Genomic DNA, 24,115 nt, shown 5'->3' on the forward strand with positions numbered 1-24,115 from the left:
GCGTCCATTTTGCAGCTCGGCGAACAGAGAGAGAGCGAGACCCGTGTTCAATCAATCGGGCGCGGCGAGATCAAAGCACTCAGGTGCGGAAACACCGATAATCAGACTGGGAGGAACACTCAGCACATTAATCACTTTACTACCCAGAAGACAAGAAGAAGTAGTGTGGGAAATGTCAATTGGCTTTGAGTGCAATTCAGCGCCCAACAAAGACGGATTACCATACAAACACTACATACCCCAAAACCAGTCTTCGGTAAACAAGCGACGCTGCGGTGATAACATGCAATCTTGCGTTTGGCGCTGGTGGTTAAATAACCCTTTCAGCAAGCCACCGTGCATTCCTTTGTTCTGTTATGGTTTTCCCGCGATTGTAATATTGGTACGTAGTTCACCGATAATTATCTTCTGTTCCTTTGCCTTAGTTATTTTCCTTGTTTAAGTCAAAGCGCGATCCAACGGAGGCAGTATCACACACACACAGACAAACACACACACACACGCGCGCGCGCACACACACGCGCACACACACGCGCACGTACACACACACATACACACACACACACACACACACACACACACACACACACACACACATACACAGGGTGTCTAAAAAAAAAGTACCCGATTTTCTTTCAATACTACAGACAAGTCAGTAACTTTATTGAAATCATTTTTGCGTGATACTTTAGTCAGTTCATAGAAGTTTTGTCCCCAGTTCACAGCTTTCAGTTGAGATCGTCTGTTTCTTCACACCACGTGATCAATGTAGCCACCCCGTTTTCCAATGACAGACTGCATCCTCATTGCCATATTGTTCATTACATTGGGGAATGTTTCCTGTGGGATGTTCTGGATTTCTCTGAGAATGTGGTGGGGCTCCATCCTGTTGGAACCACTGTGTTGTCATTCGGATTTCATTGTCCCTTCGCTTAGTTTTTCCATTTCTCGGTACTGACGTTTCAATGTCTTTTTGGGTACTTTTTTTTAGACCCGATAATTTATACCACCCCCCCTCCCTCACACACACACACACACACACACACACACTCAAACACACACACACACACACACACACACACACACACACATATACTCCCCACCACACACACACACACACACACTTCCTTACCGGGTCTGGTTGCCGGAGCTTGGCCCGATGCAGTCGACCATGTCCGTGAGGAAGAAAACGAGCGCCACCACCATCACAGGAAGACACGGAGAGTAGTTCATCTTCGTCTTTCGCACCCTTCCCTCCTGCAATGAAACATCTCAATTAAATAAAGATCATTACAGTCCAACCCCTTTAAAAGATGCTCCAACGATCTGAGGAACTTGAAATCAGGTCTTAAAAAGGAGGGAGTCTCAAAATGAAGGTCAATTTACAGAGGTTATGAATCGACAATGTGAGAAACCAGTGTCTTTAAAGGGAAGGAGTCTTTAATTGGGGGTTTTAAAAGTTTTTTTTCACTGTACAATAACATCAAAAAATAACTCATCTTGCGGTAAGACCTTCCTGTTTTGCCTGCAACGTTACAGTTTTCAGTTTAGGCCACAAAAAAAGATAGTATAGATATATGTGTGAGTGTGTGTGTGTGTGTGTGTGGGGGGGGGTGGTGGTTGTGTGATGGTGCTAGTGTGTTTGAGTGTGTGTGTCCGTGTGTGTTTGTCCGTGTGTGTTTTGGGCTGGGGTGGGGGGTGGGGGGGGGGAGTTGGAGGATGATTTTTACTTGCCTGCAGATTTAACTCCAATAACTGGGCACAGCATTTATATAGAGCAGCGTGCAGCACACGTAATAATCAGGTAGACTGTTATATAATAAACGAAGATTAGCTTCATATTTTCGTGTGAGAAATTCAACACACGCGGAAAATATTAGTCTTCAAAACGACACGTTGGGAATGGTACCATCGTCGCATGCAAAATCCCATTCGTTCAAGTTTGAGAGAACGATGCGTGTTGTTACTCGTGATTCTCATGCATGTTACGTTATGCTGTATTTATTCAACACCCCCGAACACACACACGGACACACACTCACTCAAACACACACTCAAACACACACTCAAACACATACTCAAAAACACACTCAAACACACACTCAAACACACACTCAAACACACACGAACTCAAGCAGTTGTTTCGCCCCCCCCCCCCCCCCAGCCCCCCCCCCCCCCCCAAAAAAAAAAAGGTTAAAAAAAAAGTAAAAAGGTTTACAATAAAGGTTGCAATTGTCAGGCTGTGTTGAACTCGTTTTCTCGCTTTATTTGACCAAGCTGAAGGAAACCGAGCAGCCAAATGTGTGTGTGTGTGTGTGTGTATACCAATCAGCCCAGATGACGTCACTGCCGCCTTTGTGTGTTTGACACGGGCGTCGGGCTGTCAGTGCATTTCTCTGCAGTTATACAGGAGGAATAAATCAAAGGTCCCAAACAATAGGCCGCCATGAAAACAATGCTGACTGCATTGTGCAAACATTACGGCCACAGTAAACCATTGTTTTCAAAGCACTTTTAGAAAGCTAGCATGTTATTCCTCGGTTCTTGATATTTACTCGTGTCAAATAATTCACAAAGTTAGACAAGAGCTGAACAAACAGAACATAGCGAATTCAATCCCTTTGAGTTTGATAAACCAGCAACACCATATCTTACATTCTTCTCAGACTTTTTTGTTTTGTTTGAATTTTACAAGCTATTTCGTAGATTTTCATTTGACATATTTTGTAAGGGTAATATTACTATTCTGATTTGGTCGAAACTTTATCTAGGGGAAGGGTCCCAAATATGGACCACTTTTTGTTTCATACTTGTTTTTTTGCAAATAAGTTTTATTTTGTGGTTGGTAGGTCTTATCTCTTTAGTTAACCAAGGCTATATGCAGCGAATGGAGTTGTTTTGCGCTCTAACACTGTTAGTTTGTCAGAACAGGAAGTCGTCCATATTAGGAGATGGTCATAGTTAGGAGCCCTTCCCCTATTACTTAAGTCATTCCTGTTCGAATGTAAATCTAAGGCTGAACACAATACAAGCGAAGCTGGTTGTATGGTCTCGAGTGACTCTTGATTGTACGTATATATATATATATATATATATCCCATGACCTCCCTTCTTTGTCTCTGTTACTTCAGTATGGGTATATATGTTGTATTTTTATAGCTCAATAAATACATCATGGACTCAAAAAAATATATGATAGTGCAGATTCCGATTTGGGCGAAGAACTACTTTGCTCCCGACCTTTGACCTCGCGCCGAACAATGTGACACATTTGTATGAAGTTCCAAAATCGTATTGCACGGCTCAGAAAACCATATCAGTTGCACGCAAAAATGAATCTCAGAACTGATCTGATGTATGAGATGCAATAAGCAAACGTTTCTTTCATTATGAAAGCAATGCAGGTCGAAAAAAACGAACATTCAACTTACAAGATAACCAGATGCTAGCGAACCAAAACAAAAACACGAGTACTCTCCCTTGCTTCGTTAGCAGACGACTTTTGAGACCGTCCTTACCTGGCACGGTTGGGCTTCGCTATCAATCTATCGGCTGTTTCACGTGTTTCGCGAGCAAGTCTACTCTTTTGCCTGGCTCTGCAGTAAGTCCACGTTGGCGATGAAGGTATCCGAGAACTTAACATGTGTGTATTTTTCCGTAATCCAGTCATATTCCTTCAAAATGCAATCAATCGGCGGTGACAGACGTGTCGGTCGCGTTTTCCTCTCACCCATACCAGTTTAAGTTCATCCATGCAAACACACTCGCAAAACAGTTTATCACGTAGATACATTTCAAATAGGGAGCAAATGGTTAAATCTAAACCTACATATTTGTTCCCTAAAATTTGCTTCTCTGTCAATAAGCCTAATTACACACGTTCGAGAAAAACAACGTGGAATCGATTCTGAATCGAGTAAGCCAAATGGGTCCCAAACCCGTTTCGCCCGTTCTGCCGACCTGAAACGCAAAACAAAAGAATTGTGCGCTTCAACTAAATTAATTTCTATACGACTTGCAACTTGACTTATGAACCTTTACTTAAAGCTTTTAAATGGTCTGAAAGTAGTGTTATCGCGTACTTATCGATGCACTCATTCGTTTTATTTTTTCAGCGACGGTCACTTAGTTTAAGGTTGCAAAAGGGCTAAGTCTCGCTGGCAACAATGTTTTACACTGCACAGATCGCAACAGTGCCGCTAGTAGTCTACACTTTGTGTTTGATGGTAGAATGGGATATACAGATTACAACACGAGTGGTTTTTTTTTTATATGGCTTGTATTTCAGTCAAGACCCAGCGGGAATATCAATCGAGAGCCACTCGCCAGAGGCTCGTGTCTCCCGATGATATTCATCCGCTGGGTCTTGACTGAAATACAAGCCATATAAAAAACCACTCGTGTTGTAACCTATACATATATATATGTCACCCTTTACTTACTGAAGAAAATAGGTTTAAACCAACAACGCACATACATAAAAACCACGCCACACATACGTACAGGTCATTAAAAATTGTCTTTTCTTCGCCTGATATTAATCTAGCCCGAAGTTGACTTTGTGAAGTCGTTTTACCGAAACTTCAGTGCCAAAGCTTCGTGCAGTGAGCTTTGTGAAGTAGACTTCGCGAAGTGGACTTTGCCCAATGAATATCTGGCTTCTGGCAAAGAACATTACGGCTTCATCGCATCGACAGGCTGCACCTGTTTGTCGTTCTCAAATCGCTTTTTGTATTTTATTCATTTGCCTGTTTTTATTAGCATGCCACTACATTGTTGTAGGAAGCAACCCCCCCCCCCCACACACACACACACACAATCTCAGCTCCCCTAGCAAGCTCATCTCCTCTCCTCTCTTCTACCCCCCCCCCTCCCCCTCACCTCATCCTGAACGATCCCATATCCCTCTAATTACTGTCTTTTTCCAAGACAAAGTCGGCAGCGTGTTCTGCAATAGATTTGGCCAATTTTCCTTTGCTGACGTCCAACATATCCGATTAACTCGAGATATAAAGCTCATTCTTGTAATTTACGAGGCCGAAGCGAACATTAATCCCCTATCGAGGAAGGGATTAACAGAAAATATTCCGAACGACGACATTGATAATTGGTGCAGAATGTATCGGAAAACAATAACTACATGTTTGGGAAGGGTCCCAAATATTGACCCGCTCCTTATACGGACCACCGCTTGTTCTAACAAAATAACGGTGCAAGAGCGGTCGAAAACAGTTTTATTCGCAATGTTTACCCTTTCTGGATAATTGGCACATGTCAAAACAGTTGCACAAACACAAACCACAAAACCGTTAGAAGTTTTCTTTTGTTACACTTCTCATAGCGTTCGCTTTAAATTTGCCGCTTAATACGGACTAGTGTCGTCCAAAGACAAAGCAGATCACATTCATAGTAAGCTTTAAAAGACAGTTATGTTTGTAGTTTTCATATTTTACCTGTGTTGGTTCCGTCTTTCTAGCGCAAACGAAAAATAATAGCAAATTCTCAATTAAAGTATGTGTGTGTGTCCCCTAATATGGACCACCTTCAAGAAGAAGAATACAAGAAAAGAATAAGACAGGTTCCAGACATTCGTTACACAGCTTCCACACACACACAACCTCCCTACACACCTAGTTTTGCGATTGCAAGATGACCCCCATTGTGTTAATTCCACCGTTCTCCGAACAAGACAATGATGTCAATGCAGTCAAGTCTGACACGAGCCAGTCGTGTAGGGTACGTAATATACTGCCTGAATCTATGGCGCGCTTCGCTGTGAACCAAATTGCCTGCAGCAGTACGTATACGGATCCACTGTTCTGGTGCGGCGTTTATTGACGGGCCGCCGGAGCGGCTCGTCTTTGGCGTCGGGTAAGTAGCTTGCAGGTGGAGAAATTTTTGTTCATGGGGGATTTCTGTGACGTATGTACCACGTGACAGGAAGTCGCCGTTGGTCTCGGCAAAGAAACTACAATGCAGTGTGTGGTCTCGGTGAGACTGAAAGACAGAGAGCGACAGATACACACAGTGATTCAAGGCGCACAACTCCAGTAAAGTTGTCGTAGCACGTCCGTCTATGGCCAAAGTGATCCGGGTTCGATTCCCGGCATGGGCGGTCTATTTTTTTTGGTTTAAATTCTTGTTTACTATTGTTTATTATGAACGTTTTAATGTTTTATTTTACTCTAATAATTGTTTTAATTGTGTAAAATAAATAAATAATTTGTTTGTTTTTGGTTTTTTTTAAATCCAAATGATCCGGGTGGAAAGCGATTCGTCTATGGCCAAAGTGATCCGGGTTCGATTCCCGGCATGGGCGGTCTATTTTTTTTTTTTAATTCTTGTTTACTATTGTTTATTATGAACGTTTTCATGTTTTATTTTACTCTAATAATTTTTTTAATTGTGTAAAATAAATAAATATTTTATTTTTTTATTTTTTTTTTAAATCCACGTGCACAAGACAAAAACTTTCATACTGGGGGAGCGAGCCAGTCTGAAGAGTACTCGGGTCCAGCGCCAGCGTTTTTTTATAAGAACTTGGAGTGATTGCGAATTTGCGCGTTTCTCGTGAGTGCTTTCGAAGTTTTGTAATTTGATTTTCCCCAGCGAGTGTTCTTTGGAGGGCACTAGACTGTGATTGCTGGTGCATGTTTTTATTTTTGTTTTTCGTTCTTTGTTTCCGTTTGTAGTCTGTGGTCAAATACCTCACAATGTGCTCAAACAAATCACAGGCACAGGAAATGAACAAGAAGAAGTGTGTCACAAGAATTTGAATTCTAACAAAAACATGTGTATGAGTTCATAGACTACCACTGTCGAACCCTTCACTGTACAATGTAAATGAGTACAAAATATAGTCGTCAGTTTGGGAGACATTGTAGAGCACAGGTGAACTTTATCACAAACGGACAACACAAAAAGTACTTTCTTTTCAAACTTGAAAGTTTGTTGTCTATTTTTACCAGGGTCTTTCAAACAAACAATAACATGTGTATTTTTTATGTGAAAAAATTCATCTATTTTAACATTGTTGTACTTAAAATCTTAACATCTGCTAACAATTTGCGTATGAATATTTTTTATTCCTGCACTAGAAGGGAAGAAATCAACCTGTGGAAGACGTGCTGTGGTTTGTCTGCCTTCCTTCGAAACCGAAACCGAAACCGTCTGTAACGCCGCTTACAGGGCCTCATAGATATCAGAGTCAACTCTCTCTCCACCCCCCCCCCCCCGCCCCCGACACCTCCACACATTCAGCGTAACGGCTTGTACGGCGTGTTACTTCAACATAATATGATAATAATAATAATAATAATAATAACTTCAACAAGTATTTTTTGGAAAAAAATTAACCTTAACAAGGCCTCAACACAACAGCGCTTCCTGGAATTGCATGGCTGTTACCGGGAAATGTACTGGGTCAAAGGTCCGCCTGACTCGAAAATTTACTGGGGAAAAGACAGTGACTGCAAAAAATCGTGTACTTCATGATTGGTACAATGGCCAACACAAATGTTGTCGGATCAAGTCTACTTCCATTCTTTAGATGGTATATGTTTTTTCAAAGAAATAGTCTTTTACATTGACTACTGCCCTCCCAGGAAACCTGGCCACATCCTCAACAAAGTCAGCCAGAGCTTCGTTTAAGTGTGACAATGGGTCATATATTGGTGCTACATTACTAGCATTCAAATGTGTATTCATGGCAACAGCATTTTGCCATTTACAACAGTTTCACTAACACTGTATTCTTTCTTGCTTTATTATTTTGTGACTCAGTGATAATTTTAAATAAAGTTATTTGCATCATACACTTTGATTTCATTCATTTCTATTTATAACTACTTTTACTACTTTCCCTTCTACACTGTGACATGCCACTGTATGACGCTCATTCAGACCAAAACCAATACCATTCCTACCTGTTGCAACGTCTATCGCTCGCTCTGTCTTTTGGTTCCTTGGTTGATCGATCGGTTTCTTGGTGGAAAACATATTTCTGTCACCAATACCAGTATTATTGCATCACTTCCATAAAGGTAGAGTAGCCTTCTTCCTTTCTGTTAAGCCAGTAGGTCTTATTCATTATTGAGCTCTTATTCATTATTGCATTACTTTCACAACAATCTTCTTCCTTGATATTGCGATAGTTGTTATCTCCCATTTATGTACAAACGCCGAAAAGACAATTTAACAGGACACATCAACACTATTATTTTGTTTACCTGTACCAACAGGTGTACAACTTCCTGTTTCTTTTATATTGTCAATGTTTCGGCCCGTGTTGATCCTGGGATCAACTGAATTTCTTGTAGTTATTAACCACTGTCTGGGGCGTTGCGGTAAAAAGATGAGGGCCCCAAAGGGTTTAAAATCGTGATCGTGATTGGCGTTTTTTGACCTTTCTGTGACCGTGATTGCCGAAATTTCCATTTCTGTGATCGTGATGGGACTTTGCCCGTGATCCGTGATGACAAAAAAATCAAGTCTCGTGATCGTGATCGTCATTTGTTTTCGTGATCGTGATGGGCATTATTGCAAAGCATTTTATTTTCAACGTACATTTTTCACAGCTGTATCACTCTATGATCCTCTATTCGTCAAGGAGCCAATCCCGATTGAAGGGAAGCAACAACACATTCAGAAATATGATTTTGACAGAGATCCAATCAGAAGGCAAATTGCAAAAGTCTGCCCAAACTTCATCCAATGGAAGGGCTTCGTGCAAAAGTTTTGAGTGCATTCAGTCAAATTCGAATTCCGCGCGAAGATCAAAAATGGCGTGCAGTGGTACTGTCATCGAACTTCTGTTATATTTTGTGGATTCAAGCCAGACCAAAGCAAGCGGCGAGAATGCCTTCCTTCTACGGGTCGGTCTTTCCGAAGACGAAATATCAAGGTATGTTGATTTAAGTTGCTCTATGACTGTTCTGAATGTAGGCAAAGATCTTGAAATTTGTTCAAGATCTTTGAGTTTGAGTGAGATCATTGACATTGTCGACATTGCCACGTCCGGCTGTCACTCGCTCAGTGTGACCTCGACTGGCTCGAGATCGAGTCTGCGTGTAGCCAAAACCGAAACTAGAAATGTGTTTTTTCATCCCAGCAACGTGGACACGCTTGGCATAGATTCTAATTGTCGCTTCTTTGCATTAAGCTTGGATTTATTTTAGCGCCTGTAAACTTTAATATCAACAATGGGTTAAATTCAGAAACAATGGCGGGGAGACGTGCCAGTTTGGGTCACTTGATCCTCATGTCAAAGACGATCAAAGTCATGTTCGTTGGGGATTTTGTCAGGCATGCTACTTTTCCGGTAATTGCCGGAAATTCGATAAAGCCGTTTTCAAAATCCGGTAAAGTCAAATTTATTCCGGTGAAGTTGAAAAATTTCCGCAAAAACGATCCGTGTGAATATCGCGCAACGCGACCGGGCGCCGGTCTCAATGAAGCCAGCGCACATCAGTTTGGAGGTGTGTTGAATGGTGGTGGGGGGAGGCTAAAATGGGATTTTTAACAAGATCACAACACTATTACAGCCCTGAAAATGATGCCCAGAATGCACCAGATTGCACAGATTTTAACCGTTTTTTGAAAAAAATGTCGGGGGGGCATGCCCCCGGACCCCCCTAGTTGGCTCGCCTGCTTCGCAGGCTCAGGCTTGTGGCTTCGCCACTGGCACTGCGCGCTTCTTTTGGGTAAAACCATTTTTGGCTTGTAGCATTCCTGTTTGTTTTTTAAGGCCATGAATCCAGGCGATGGTGTACCTCAAATTGTATGGCAAAGTTGAAAATAAAGAACCCATCACACATACATGTACTTTAATTTCAATCCACCCAATAGTTTTTGAGAAAATAGGTTTACAAGATTTAGCTCTGGAAATGTGAAATTGTGCAAGTATATATTCATGTGTGTGAGACGGTGAGGGTGTGGGAGTTGAATGTCAGTGTATGAGTGGAGCCGGAGAGAGAGAGAGAGAGAGAGAGAGAGAGAGAGAGAGAGAGAGAGAGAGAGAGAGAGAGAGAGAGAGAGAGAGAGAGAGAGAGAAAGAGAGAGAGAACAATGAAAACATTCTTGTTACTGATTACAAATCATGATATTATTTCTATGTGTGTATGAAAGAGAATTAAAAAAATAATAAGAAGAAAGTGCAACAGTTCTCACTTTGTGTTGAATAATTACAATAGATGCAGAAGAGCGAATTACTGTGTGGTTGTGTTTACTTTGACACGTGCTTTCTGTACCTGCAACTTTTACCGTGACCGTGATTTGCCACTGGTGTTCGTGATCGTGAAAACAAAAATCAAGGTAACTGTGATCGTGAAAGCTAAAATTTCCCTTCCCGTGATCGTGATGATACCCCCCCTTTGGGGCCCTCAAAGATAGATGGGCGAGAGAGGTGCCCAAGGGAGCTAAGTACGGTCTGAGCATCGCGTGAGTCGTGGCAGACACAGAGTGACACAGCGTTCATCAGGCCCTTCAGAGGGCTTCACAGCTTGCTCGGACACAGGGGAGTCGCTTTCAGTCTAGTCTCAGTCAAACGAGAACAGCTGAGCATTTCACGAACGAAGATATTCCACTGTTTGTTAGTACCTTTAACAGTATTTTAAATGAAGTTCTTGTAGAGAATCACATAGCAAACAAATGCAGACGAATCGAAGTCAGGTGAGGATATCTCTCTCCCTCTCTATCTCTCTTTATCCTACATACGTGAGAGAGATCACCCATTACATAACAATATCGTTCAAACCACACGTGTGTATATCATGTAAATGAGGTCATGTCAAGCAAGTCTGGCAGGGACTCCTGTTTTTTCACTGCTTACGATGCCAGAGTCACCGAGACAAACGTCATTACGGAGAAAAAAAATTGCGCTCGCGAATTTTTAGAACTGACACGTCACGCTACCCTTACCAGAGTGACGTTTCTTTGCTTTGACGTAAGAGATTGCACGAGGCTTTGGAAGAGATCGAGGTTCCAAAAAAAGCGTCTTCAGTGTCGCCGTCTCGACTGGAGGACGTTTTCGGTAAAATACACGTAAGTACAGTATGTAGGATAAACAGAATACTACATGGCTTGCTGTGTCGTACCAGATTTACACTCCTTGCTTTTTCACAATAGTGAACAGCTTGCTTTCGCTCGCAGTTCAATATTTAAAAAAAAAAAAAACCTCTTGTAAATCTGGTACGACACAGCAAGCCATGTAGTATTCTCTCTGTATCGGTCTCTCTGTCTGTCTAAACAAGACTTTATTCTATTATTATCATGACATAAACAATATATGGCATTTAGGATTTCTTACTCAAGAGAACTCTGTGTGTTGTGTCTGTCTGTCTGTCTGTCTGTCTGTCTGTCTGTCTGTGCCTCTCTATTTTTCTCTCTGTTTCTAGGCTGTGTCTGTCTCTGTCTCTCTCTGTTTCTGTGTCTGTATGTGTCTGTGTGTGTCTGTGTGTGTCTGTATGTGTCTGTGTGTGTCTGTATGTGTCTGTGTGTGTCTGTGTGTGTCTGTATGTGTCTGTGTGTGTCTGTATGTCTGTGTGTGTCTGTGTGTGTCTGTATGTGTCTGTGTGTGTCTACGTGTGTCTGTGTGTGTCTGTGTGTGTCTGTATGTGTCTGTGTGTGTCTGTATGTGTCTGTGTGTGTCTGTGTGTCTGTGTGTGTCTGTGTGTGTCTGTGTGTGTCTGTATGTGTCTGTGTGTGTCTGTATGTGTCTGTATGTCTTTGTGTGTGTCTGTGTGTGTCTGTATGTGTCTGTGTGTGTCTGTGTGTGTCTGTGTGTGTCTGTGTGTGTCTGTGTGTGTCTGTGTGTGTCTGTGTGTGTCTGTATGTGTCTGTGTGTGTCTGTATGTGTCTGTATGTGTCTGTGTGTGTCTGTATGTGTCTGTATGTGTCTGTGTGTGTCTGTATGTGTCTGTGTGTGTCTGTGTGTGTCTGTGTGTGTCTGTGTGTGTCTGTATGTGTCTGTGTGTGTCTGTGTTAATTACAGATCCAAAAACAAATAGACTGCCGCGCCGACGTTCCAAAATTCTGAATAAAAACCCAAGAAAGGTATGTTGTTGAAACGTTTAGTCATTTACAAAAAAACACGTTTCGTTCACAGATATGTCAACCCAGCGGTTCATTTTTGAATAACATTACAAATGTTCAATTAATTACATTCATTAATTTATTATTTTGTGTTAATTACATTTCGGCGGAAGATGCAAATTGACAAACCGCATCAAATTTCGTTTGACTGGCAACACTAAAGATCCGTGTAGTCATATGTGGAGTATTTGTGTAAATGTTTTGACTGTTTTGGTGTTTATATCCTTGTCTGCGACAAAAAGACAAGTCGTTGCTTCAACAGTGCTGTAAACGGAGCAGCCTCTTTTGCGTCCCGCCTGCCACGTCAAATCAGCCCATCGTCAGTGAACTCATCCAGCCAATTTACATTCAGATTGGTCCCAGGAGGGAACGGTAACTCGTCCAGATGGAAAATCCTGAGGGAGACACACGCTACAGAGAATGGACACTGAGACTAACAGACGATATAACTTGGCACTCTTCCAAGTCAACGGCCGGTTGATTCAACAAGCCTTTGGGGACACTAGGAATATCAAAATGAGAAGAAAAGAAACAAGTCGCGTAAGGCGAAATTACTACATTTAGTCAAGCTGTGGAACTCACAGAATGAAACTGAACGTAGTCCGCCGCTAGTGCAAAAGGCAGTGAAAGTGACGAGCCTGTTTGGCGCGGCAGCGGTTGCGCTGTGCTTCATAGCACGCTTTACTGTACCCGGCTCTCTTTGTTTTAACTTTCTGAGCGTGTTTTTAATCCAAACATATCATATCTATATGTTTTTTGAATCAAGAACCCACAAGGAATAAGATGAAATAGTTTTTAAAACGATTTCGGAAATTTAGTTTTAATCATAATTTTTATATTTTTAATTTTCAGAGCTTGTTTTTAATCCAAATATAACATATTTATATATTTTTGGAATCAGAAAATGATGAAAAATAAGATGAACGTAAATTTGGATCGTTTTATACTTTTTTTTTTTTACAATCATCAGATTTTTAATGACCAAAGTCATTAATTAATTTTTAAGCCACCAAAATGAAATGCAATGCCGAAGTCCGGCCTTCGTCGAAGGTTGCTTGGCCAAAATTTCAATCAATTTGATTGAAAAATGAGGGTGTGACAGTGCCGCCTCAACTTTTACAAAAAGCCGGATATGACGTCATCAAAGACATTTATCGAAAAAAAGAAAAAAATGTCCGGGGATATCATTCCCAGGAACTCTCATGTCAAATTTCATAAAGATCGGTCCAGTAGTTTAGTCTGAATCGCTCTACACATACACACAGACAGACAGACAGACAGACAGACAGACAGACAGACAGACACAGACACACACACACACACACACACACACACACATACACCACGACCCTCGTCTCGATTCCCCCTCTATGTTAAAACATTTAGTCAAAACTTGACTAAATGTAAAAAGAACTACTCAGTAAAAAGAAAACGATTTATCAGAAAAGTTGTTAGAAGTAAAGTAAAAAAAACAACACCCGCACATGAATAAACCTTTCAATTCACCAGGTAACTAAAAATAGGATGAAAAGAAGAAATAGCTACAATAGAAGGAAGCGAATTGTCAGAAAAGTTTTGAGAGGAAGACAACACATATAAACTAATCATGGACAAACACAATGCGCTTGGTTATTCCGACAAATCTTAGCGGACATTAATTGTGTCGTTTTAGAAATAACGCCATTGCTGATCGAATTCTGCTCTCGACAAATGTGATTAGACTTTTTCCCGTTGCCGTAAACAGTGTATTAAAGCTGATTTTACACCGAGTCCTCCACGCATAAAACCTGCAACTTGAATTCAAAGGCACAATCTTTCTCTGCTCACTATCTCACACCTGCCCGGGCTTTCATATGGATTAAGACCAACCCTCCACTTGAATAAATACCGATCCTGACTGCTTCCTTTGCTCAGCTGGGTTATTTCTGATGAATAATTCCCATGTGCGATCGAAGTCTCATGATTTAAGCTGATCGATCAAGAAACTTTCAAATTAAATGTCCTTCTTTCGCAGAGATCAGATCTTTTAGGGGTCTTCGCATTGGAAAATTATCCTTGCGGGTTTTCGTTTTTCGGCGAATGTTCTGTTAATAGGAAACAGTATACCATCGCCGTACCATTTGTTTCGCGACCTATCATGACGCCCAACACAGGAACTACCCTAGACAATGCTTTGCTTTCGCTGACGTGACATCTACGGGTATAGTCTTGACGCTGTGTTTTGCGCTCTCGTGCTAAGTTCCACGAAGTACCCGTTACCTAAATTCACGGTTGTGATGGCAGACATCTATATCTGTGGGTTGTAATGGCATCCCACCGTGCGTTATCTGCCTGGCCGGGTACAAAACGGGGTCAGCCGTTTTACGAGCACGTGCGCACCGTTGTGACCGCCTCTGGCGAAAGCTATGATAGCGACCCGGGACAAGATGGCCGCTGAGAGAGTGGTGTCCGACAGGACAACGCAATTACGATAATGGTTCCGCCCGGTGCATCGTCGCCGTTTGGCAGCCTATAGTCGCCATTAGCGCTGGCATCAAAGAGAGCGAGCGGCAATCTAATAAACCCAACGCTCTTTCCATTTACATCACTTGACCTGTCACAGTGGAGGTGTCACATTGGAGACACAGTTTCCCCTACCCTCCTGGTCTCCCCCTCCTACACCCTCCTTGGTATCCTGATGCAGGACGTCCTGTTCTGGCTCCCAGACCACCTCCCACCCCCTCCTACACCCTCCTTGGTATCCTGATGCAGGACGTCCTGTTCTGGCTCCCAGACCCCCTCCCACCCCCTCCTACACCCTCCTTGGTATCCTGGTGCAGGACGTCCTGTTCTGGCTCCCAGACCACCTCCCACCCCCTCCTACACCCTCCTTGGTATCCTGGTGCAGGACGTCCTGTTCTGGCTCCCAGACCACCTCCCTCTCCCTCCTACACCCTCCTTGGTATCCTGATGCAGGACGTCCTGTTCTGGCTCCCAGACCACCTCCCACCCCCTCCTACACCCTCCTTGGTATCCTGGTGCAGGACGTCCTGTTCTGGCTCCCAGACCCCCTCCCACCCCCTCCTTGGTATCCTAGTGCAGGACGTCCTGTTCTGGCTCCCAGACCCCCTCCCACCCCCTCCTACACCCTCCTTGGTATCCTGGTGCAGGACGTCCTGTTCTGGCTCCCAGACCCCCTCCTACCCCCTCCTACACCCTCCTTGGTATCCTGGTGCAGGACGTCCTGTTCTGGCTCCCAGACCACCTCCCTCTCCCTCCTACACCCTCCTTGGTATCCTGGTGCAGGACGTCCTGTTCTGGCTCCCAGACCACCTCCCACCCCCTCCTACACCCTCCTTGGTATCCTGGTGCAGGACGTCCTGTTCTGGCTCCCAGACCCCCTCCCACCTTCTCCTACCCCCTCCTTGGTATCCTGGTGCAGGACGTCCTGTTCTGGCTCCCAGACCCCCGCCCACCCCCTCCTACACCCTCCTTGGTATCCTGGGGCAGGACGTCCTGTTCTGGCTCCCAGACCACCCCCCTCTCCCTCCCACACCCTCCTTGGTATCCTGGTGCAGGACGTCCTGTTCTGGCTCCCAGACCCCCTCCCACCCCCTCCTACACCCTCCTTGGTATCCTGGTGCAGGACGTCCTGTTCTGGCTCCCAGACCACCTCCCTCTCCCTCCCACACCCTCCTTGGTATCCTGATGCAGGACGTCCTGTTCTGGCTCCCAGACCACCTCCCACCCCCTCCACACTATCTTACCTCCTTCTCCCCCACACCCATCTACAGTGGAGCCTGTCTTTGAGAGCCAGCAGGGGACCAACCAGACCAACCAGACCAACCAGAAGTGGCCCTTAAAGACAGGCGATCGTTATGGAAAGGTCACTCATGTAGAGGAGAACCTCGTCGGGGTTTCTTTCGGTGACAATGACAATTCTTTATTTAACGAGGGGGTAACACAATAAGAAGTGATTTGCTTTGTTACATCTGGCCCTCGCCCTAAAGAGGCATGGTCGTGAAGAGCAGGGCGTCGTTAAACAGAGTTGGTCGCATGGGCAGGTTCGAATGTACCAACAACAACACCACCCCCACCCCCCGCCCCCGCTCCCTCCATCCCCACGACGTGGTGAACTGGCTAGGTCATTAATAATTGATAGAGTGCCCGTCCAAAGGCGCGGCTGTTTTGAGTATTCTCCGTGCGCGTGCAGACCCATATAGCACGTGCGACAGGCTCGAGGGACACGTGATCAAATTGTAGTCTTGTGACAGAGTGTACCCACCCTCAGGGACCAAACAGGCGCCGGGGGGGGGGGGGGGGTTGGGATGGGGGGATTATTGGAGGCCTGGTGTTTTTGCCAGGCAAGGGTAGTGTACTTGCACTGACACATAATGAGAGAAGGGAAAAGACGAGAAGAATAACAGCAATAAAACCTAGCGGAAAATACGGTTAAGGGGAGAGAAGCCAGCTACAGGTTGTTCGAAGACGACTTCGCGAAGTGGCTGAATTATTATCCGGCTCAACGACCCAGACGATCTAACAACAACAGGAACAGTTAGACAAGAGAGAAGAAGTGCGGCAACACGAAAGCAAACGGAAAATACGGTTTGGAAGTCGGTGGAAAGGAGATGATCAAACACAAAAAGGTAAGGAGTCGAGAATAAAACTAATACATACCTAGGGAAATACGGTTAGAAAGTCGGTGGAAAGGAGATGATCAAACACAAAAAGGTAAGGAGTCGAGAATAAAACTAATACATACCAAGGGAAATACGGCTTGGAAGTCGGTGGAAAGGAGATGATCAAACACAAAAAGGTAAGGAGTCGAGAATAAAACTAATACATACCTAGGGAAATACGGTTTGGAAGTCGGTGGCAAGGAGATGATCAAACACAAAAAGTGAAGGAGTCGAGAATAAAACTAATACATACCAAGGGAAATACGGTTTGGAAGTCGGTGGCAAGGAGATGATCAAACACAAAAAGTGAAGGAGTCGAGAATAAAACTAATACATACCAAGGGAAATACGGTTTGGAAGTCGGTGGCAAGGAGATGATCAAACACAAAAAGTGAAGGAGTCGAGAATAAAACTAATACATACCAAGGGAAATACGGTTTGGAAGTCGGTGGCAAGGAGATGATCAAACACAAAAAGTGAAGGAGTCGAGAATAAAACTAATACATACCAAGGGAAATACGGTTTGGAAGTCGGTGGCAAGGAGATGATCAAACACAAAAAGTGAAGGAGTCGAGAATAAAACTAATACATACCAAGGGAAATACGGTTTGGAAGTCGGTGGCAAGGAGATGATCAAACACAAAAAGTGAAGGAGTCGAGAATAAAACTAATACATACCAAGGGAAATACGGTTTGGAAGTCGGTGGCAAGGAGATGATCAAACACAAAAAGTGAAGGAGTCGAGAATAAAACTAATACATACCAAGGGAAATACGGTTTGGAAGTCGGTGGCAAGGAGATGATCAAACACAAAAAGTGAAGGAGTCGAGAATAAAACTAATACATACCAAGGGAAATACGGTTTGGAAGTCGGTGGCAAGGAGATGATCAAACACAAAAAGTGAAGGAGTCGAGAATAAAACTAATACATACCAAGGGAAATACGGTTTGGAAGTCGGTGGCAAGGAGATGATCAAACACAAAAAGTGAAGGAGTCGAGAATAAAACTAATACATACCAAGGGAAATACGGTTTGGAAGTCGGTGGCAAGGAGATGATCAAACACAAAAAGTGAAGGAGTCGAGAATAAAACTAATACATACCAAGGGAAATACGGTTTGGAAGTCGGTGGCAAGGAGATGATCAAACACAAAAAGTGAAGGAGTCGAGAATAAAACTAATACATACCAAGGGAAATACGGTTTGGAAGTCGGTGGCAAGGAGATGATCAAACACAAAAAGTGAAGGAGTCGAGAATAAAACTAATACATACCAAGGGAAATACGGTTTGGAAGTCGGTGGCAAGGAGATGATCAAACACAAAAAGTGAAGGAGTCGAGAATAAAACTAATACATACCAAGGGAAATACGGTTTGGAAGTCGGTGGCAAGGAGATGATCAAACACAAAAAGTGAAGGAGTCGAGAATAAAACTAATACATACCAAGGGAAATACGGTTTGGAAGTCGGTGGCAAGGAGATGATCAAACACAAAAAGTGAAGGAGTCGAGAATAAAACTAATACATACCAAGGGAAATACGGTTTGGAAGTCGGTGGCAAGGAGATGATCAAACACAAAAAGTGAAGGAGTCGAGAATAAAACTAATACATACCAAGGGAAATACGGTTTGGAAGTCGGTGGCAAGGAGATGATCAAACACAAAAAGTGAAGGAGTCGAGAATAAAACTAATACATACCAAGGGAAATACGGTTTGGAAGTCGGTGGCAAGGAGATGATCAAACACAAAAAGTGAAGGAGTCGAGAATAAAACTAATACATACCAAGGGAAATACGGTTTGGAAGTCGGTGGCAAGGAGATGATCAAACACAAAAAGTGAAGGAGTCGAGAATAAAACTAATACATACCAAGGGAAATACGGTTTGGAAGTCGGTGGCAAGGAGATGATCAAACACAAAAAGTGAAGGAGTCGAGAATAAAACTAATACATACCAAGGGAAATACGGTTTGGAAGTCGGTGGCAAGGAGATGATCAAACACAAAAAGTGAAGGAGTCGAGAATAAAACTAATACATACCAAGGGAAATACGGTTTGGAAGTCGGTGGCAAGGAGATGATCAAACACAAAAAGTGAAGGAGTCGAGAATAAAACTAATACATACCAAGGGAAATACGGTTTGGAAGTCGGTGGCAAGGAGATGATCAAACACAAAAAGTGAAGGAGTCGAGAATAAAACTAATACATACCAAGGGAAATACGGTTTGGAAGTCGGTGGCAAGGAGATGATCAAACACAAAAAGTGAAGGAGTCGAGAATAAAACTAATACATACCAAGGGAAATACGGTTAGAAAGTCGGTGGAAAGGAGATGATCAAACACAAAAAGTGGAGTCGAGAATAAAACTAATACATACCAAGGGAAATACGGTTAGAAAGTCGGTGGAAAGGAGATGATCAAACACAAAAAGTGGAGTCGAGAATAAAACTAATACATACCAAGGGAAATACGGTTAGAAAGTCGGTGGAAAGGAGATGATCAAACACAAAAAGTGGAGTCGAGAATAAAACTAATACATACCAAGGGAAATACGGTTAGAAAGTCGGTGGAAAGGAGATGATCAAACACAAAAAGTGGAGTCGAGAATAAAACTAATACATTCCAAGGGAAATACGGTTAGAAAGTCGGTGGAAAGGAGATGATCAAACACAAAAAGTGGAGTCGAGAATAAAACTAATACATACCAAGGGAAATACGGTTAGAAAGTCGGTGGAAAGGAGATGATCAAACACAAAAAGTGGAGTCGAGAATAAAACTAATACATACCAAGGGAAATACGGTTAGAAAGTCGGTGGAAAGGAGATGATCAAACACAAAAAGTGGAGTCGAGAATAAAACTAATACATACCAAGGGAAATACGGTTAGAAATTCGGTGGAAAGGAGATGATCAAACACAAAAAGTGGAGTCGAGAATAAAACTAATACATACCAAGGGAAATACGGTTAGAAAGTCGGTGGAAAGGAGATGATCAAACACAAAAAGTGGAGTCGAGAATAAAACTAATACATACCAAGGGAAATACGGTTAGAAAGTCGGTGGAAAGGAGATGATCAAACACAAAAAGTGGAGTCGAGAATAAAACTAATACATACCTAGGGAAATACGGTTAGAAAGTCGGTGGAAATGAGATGATCAAACACAAAAAGGTAAGGAGTCGAGAATAAAACAAATACATACCAAGGGAAATACGGTTAGAAAGTCGGTGGAAAGGAGATGATCAAACACAAAAAGTGGAGTCGAGAATAAAACTAATACATACCTAGGGAAAAACGGTTAGAAAGTCGGTGGAAAGGAGATGATCAAACACAAAAAGGTAAGGAGTCGAGAATAAAACAAATACATACCAAGGGAAATACGGTTAGAAAGTCGGTGGAAAGGAGATGATCAAACACAAAAAGTGGAGTCGAGAATAAAACTAATACATTCCAAGGGAAATACGGTTAGAAAGTCGGTGGAAAGGAGATGATCAAACACAAAAAGTGGAGTCGAGAATAAAACTAATACATACCTAGGGAAATACGGTTAGAAAGTCGGTGGAAAGGAGATGATCAAACACAAAAAGTGGAGTCGAGAATAAAACTAATACATACCTAGGGAAATACGGTTAGAAAGTCGGTGGAAAGGAGATGATCAAACACAAAAAGGTAAGGAGTCGAGAATAAAACTAATACATACCAAGGGAAATACGGTTAGAAAGTCGGTGGAAAGGAGATGATCAAACACAAAAAGTGGAGTCGAGGATAAAACTAATACATACCAAGGGAAATACGGTTAGAAAGTCGGTGGAAAGGAGATGATCAAACACAAAAAGTGGAGTCGAGAATAAAACTAATACATTCCAAGGGAAATACGGTTAGAAAGTCGATGGAAAGGAGATGATCAAACACAAAAAGTGGAGTCGAGGATAAAACTAATACATACCTAGGGAAATACGGTTAGAAAGTCGGTGGAAAGGAGATGATCAAACACAAAAAGTGAAGGAGTCGAGAATAAAACTAATACATACCAAGGGAAATACGGTTAGAAAGTCGGTGGAAAGGAGATGATCAAACACAAAAAGGTAAGGAGTCGAGAATAAAACTAATACATACCTAGGGAAATACGGTTAGAAAGTCGGTGGAAAGGAGATGATCAAACACAAAAAGGTAAGGAGTCGAGAATAAAACTAATACATACCTAGGGAAAAACGGTTAGAAAGTCGGTGGAAAGGAGATGATCAAACACAAAAAGTGGAGTCGAGGATAAAACAAATACATACCAAGGGAAATACGGTTAGAAAGTCGGTGGAAAGGAGATGATCAAACACAAAAAGTGGAGTCGAGAATAAAACTAATACATTCCAAGGGAAATACGGTTAGAAAGTCGATGGAAAGGAGATGATCAAACACAAAAAGTGGAGTCGAGAATAAAACAAATACATACCAAGGGAAATACGGTTAGAAAGTCGGTGGAAAGGAGATGATCAAACACAAAAAGTGGAGTCGAGAATAAAACTAATACATTCCAAGGGAAATCAATCAATCAATCAATCAATCAATCAATATGAGGCTTATATCGCGCGTATTCCGTGGGTACAGTTCTAAGCGCAGGGATTTGTTTAAAAAAATTTTTATGCAATTTATATCGCGCACATATTTAAGGCGCAGGGATTTATTGAAATACGGTTTGGAAGTCGGTGGAAAGGACAAAAAGTGAAGGAGTCGAGAATAAAACTATTAAATACTACAGGAAAATACGGTTAACGGTTAGGAAGTCGGTGGAAAGGAGATGATCAAATACAAAAAGTCGTCGCGATATTACCTTGAATGGTTGAAAACGACGTTAAACACCAAATAAAGAAAGAAATACAAAAAGTGAAGGAGTCGAGAATAAAACTAACTAATACTGAGTGAAATACGGTTAATGAGATATAAGACAATGGACAGCAGGTGTCAGTTTAGCCTACCTTTGGGATACGTTCGATCAGGAGAGGAAATGAGTATAAAAAACTCACACACAAAAGACTGGTAAGTAATTGGAGCGAAATTGATGAAAAAAACACATTTTAAATGAATGCTATATATGTGTCCGTGAATGTTTTGTTTTGTCATCCATTAAATGTTCCAGCAACTTAGAGAAAGGTTAGTTATTGAAACGTTTAATTGATAGCAAAACAAAACAGTTATCAATTAAATGTTCTAACAACTTACCATCCTTGTTTTTTAGTCAGAGTTTTGGAACGTTAGGATTTCAAGAAACGAGAAATGTGCTGTGAGTCTGGGCTGAGGGAACCGGTAGAGGCCGATTGACCCAACTGCGTCGTATGCTGAGGGAACCAGTAGAGGCCGATTGACCCAACTGCGTCGTATGCTGAGGGAACCGGTAGAGGCCGATTGACCCAACTGCGTCGTATGCTGAGGGAACTGGTAGAGGCCGATTGACCCAACTGCGTCGTATGCTGAGGGAACCGGTAGAGGCCGATTGACCCAACTGCGTCGTATGCTGAGGGAACCGGTAGAGGCCGATTGACTCAACTGCGTCGTATGCTGAGGGAACCGGTTGAGGCCGATTGACCCAACTGCGTCGTATGCTGAGGGAACTGGTAGAGGCCGATTGACCCAACTGCGTCGTATGCTGAGGGCAAAATGATAGTTTCCAGAATGACAGGTTAGTTTCATTAGCGCGCTTCCCTGTGTCTAGGTAATGCGATCAATAATGAACAGTTCGGTTCCAGAATCATGTACGCGGGGATATTGCTTTGGGTCCGGTTCGGTAAGTGAAGAAGGGAATGACGACAACACTTTTTGTACCCAACACACACACACACACACACACACACACACACACACACACACGCAGGCATGAACGCATGCACGCACGCAAGCACGCACACACACACACACACAGCCACACACACAAACAGACAGACACAGCCACACACACACACACAGACACACACACACACACACACACACACACACACGTACACAAACACAATCGCGCGCGTTCACACATAGTCAAACACACAAATACTTTATCATTAACTCACTCCCTCTCTCCCTCAGTCTCCATCTCTCTTGCTCCAGATGCCTTTCTCTCTTTGACAGCAAACGATTCATAACGCAAAGAGACACTTACAGAAAAAAGGTAAGAAAACAAATACCCGGCTACAAACAAAATACAGCCACAGCTACAGATAGATGGAATCCCAATCAGAAAATTGTTTTGGTCAACAACTTAAAGTCTGAAGTTCCAGACAACGTAGTCAAAAACAGATCAGTACTGCAGCAGAACCGTTACATTTACCCCCTCCCTCCCCCCCCCCCCTCCACTTCCAACCCTCCGAGGTCTTGCAGTTCGCAATGAACCTTGCTGTTCCAGCTCATTAGTCGTTGACTAGACTCTCTGTGATGTATGCATGAAAGACACGTTCTGCTATGGCAGCCAGAACAAAACAATTGGTTCCAAGAGTCGTAGCCATTACGTTTGGGCAAAGATACATGTAGAGTACAGTAGAGACGAGGAAGTCTTCCTGTGCGTTAACGACTTCGTTTGAAGTCAAATACAAACTCGTTCTCGTGTAAACTGTCCTTAAGGCTTAAAAAAAAATAGGTGTGGTTACGGTAACCCGACCTACCCTATTTTTAGGGGCCGACCCTATAACTTTTTATTACATTTGTTAAAAAAACAAAACACACACACACACACAAGAAAACGAGTGCAGAAAACGCAATGAAAGCGAAAGCGCCCGAGTCGCACACTTATTTCCCTGTCAAGTAGGTTTAATTTGTACACATTAGAAAAAAAAGTTTAAAAAAAAAAGTGATTGCCTACCTTCCTACCCTATTTTTTTTGGCTATGTTACCGTAACCACACCTATGTTTTTGTTTGGCCTAATAGACCAATTCCCAAAATAACTCTCTCGGGTTTGTATGGGTTGTGAAGGAGTGAATACCCTTGCTTGTACGATGACAAACATTGGAGGGGCCAATCACAAGCGAGGAGTGTATTTGAAACAGGTAGACAGGAGCACGTGTGAATTTATTTGTCCATGAAAAAGCAAGGGTATTCACTCTCTTACAACCCATACAAACCTGACAGAGTTATGTCCGAATATCGCCTTTTGAGCCCGAAGTTGACTTGGCGAAATCTTTTATCCTTAAAAAAACTGGTGAAGTTTTGTGCAGCGAGCTTCGTGGAGTCGACTTCACCCAACTAATATTGACACCCCCGCAGCTCTATCAAATGAGAGAGGCGTGCAACCCATTTCGTTGGCCGGGACCTGTGCCGATCATCAACCCCCACCTCCCACCCCCTACCCCCGAAAAAAGAAGAAAAAGAATGGTTACGGAAACCAGACCTAG

The 24,115-nt window shown here is 42.8% G+C and overlaps 2 protein-coding genes across 16 annotated transcripts in view; one reads left to right on the forward strand and one right to left on the reverse strand.

Moving 5' to 3' along the window:
• Positions 1 to 24,115, reverse strand: part of LOC138968370 (glycine receptor subunit alpha-2-like) — a 146,447-nt gene that overhangs the window by 63,712 nt on the left and 58,620 nt on the right. For all 15 annotated transcript variants that reach the window (XM_070340936.1, XM_070340933.1, XM_070340948.1 and 12 more), the window contains exon 2: positions 1,133 to 1,257. In XM_070340936.1, coding sequence (XP_070197037.1) covers positions 1,133 to 1,233 — 101 coding nt within the window. In that variant the 5' untranslated portion in view covers positions 1,234 to 1,257. The remainder of the gene's footprint in view (positions 1 to 1,132; positions 1,258 to 24,115) is intronic.
• Positions 5,650 to 15,932, forward strand: LOC138969663 (uncharacterized). The gene is made up of 2 exons (XM_070342520.1): positions 5,650 to 5,736; positions 14,796 to 15,932. The coding sequence occupies exons 1-2, from the start codon at positions 5,650 to 5,652 to the stop codon at positions 15,930 to 15,932; spliced, it is 1,224 nt and encodes a 407-aa protein (XP_070198621.1).

Source organism: Littorina saxatilis, linkage group LG6, assembly GCF_037325665.1.
Source record: "Littorina saxatilis isolate snail1 linkage group LG6, US_GU_Lsax_2.0, whole genome shotgun sequence".
In the NCBI taxonomy this organism is placed as follows: Eukaryota; Metazoa; Mollusca; class Gastropoda; order Littorinimorpha; family Littorinidae; genus Littorina; species Littorina saxatilis.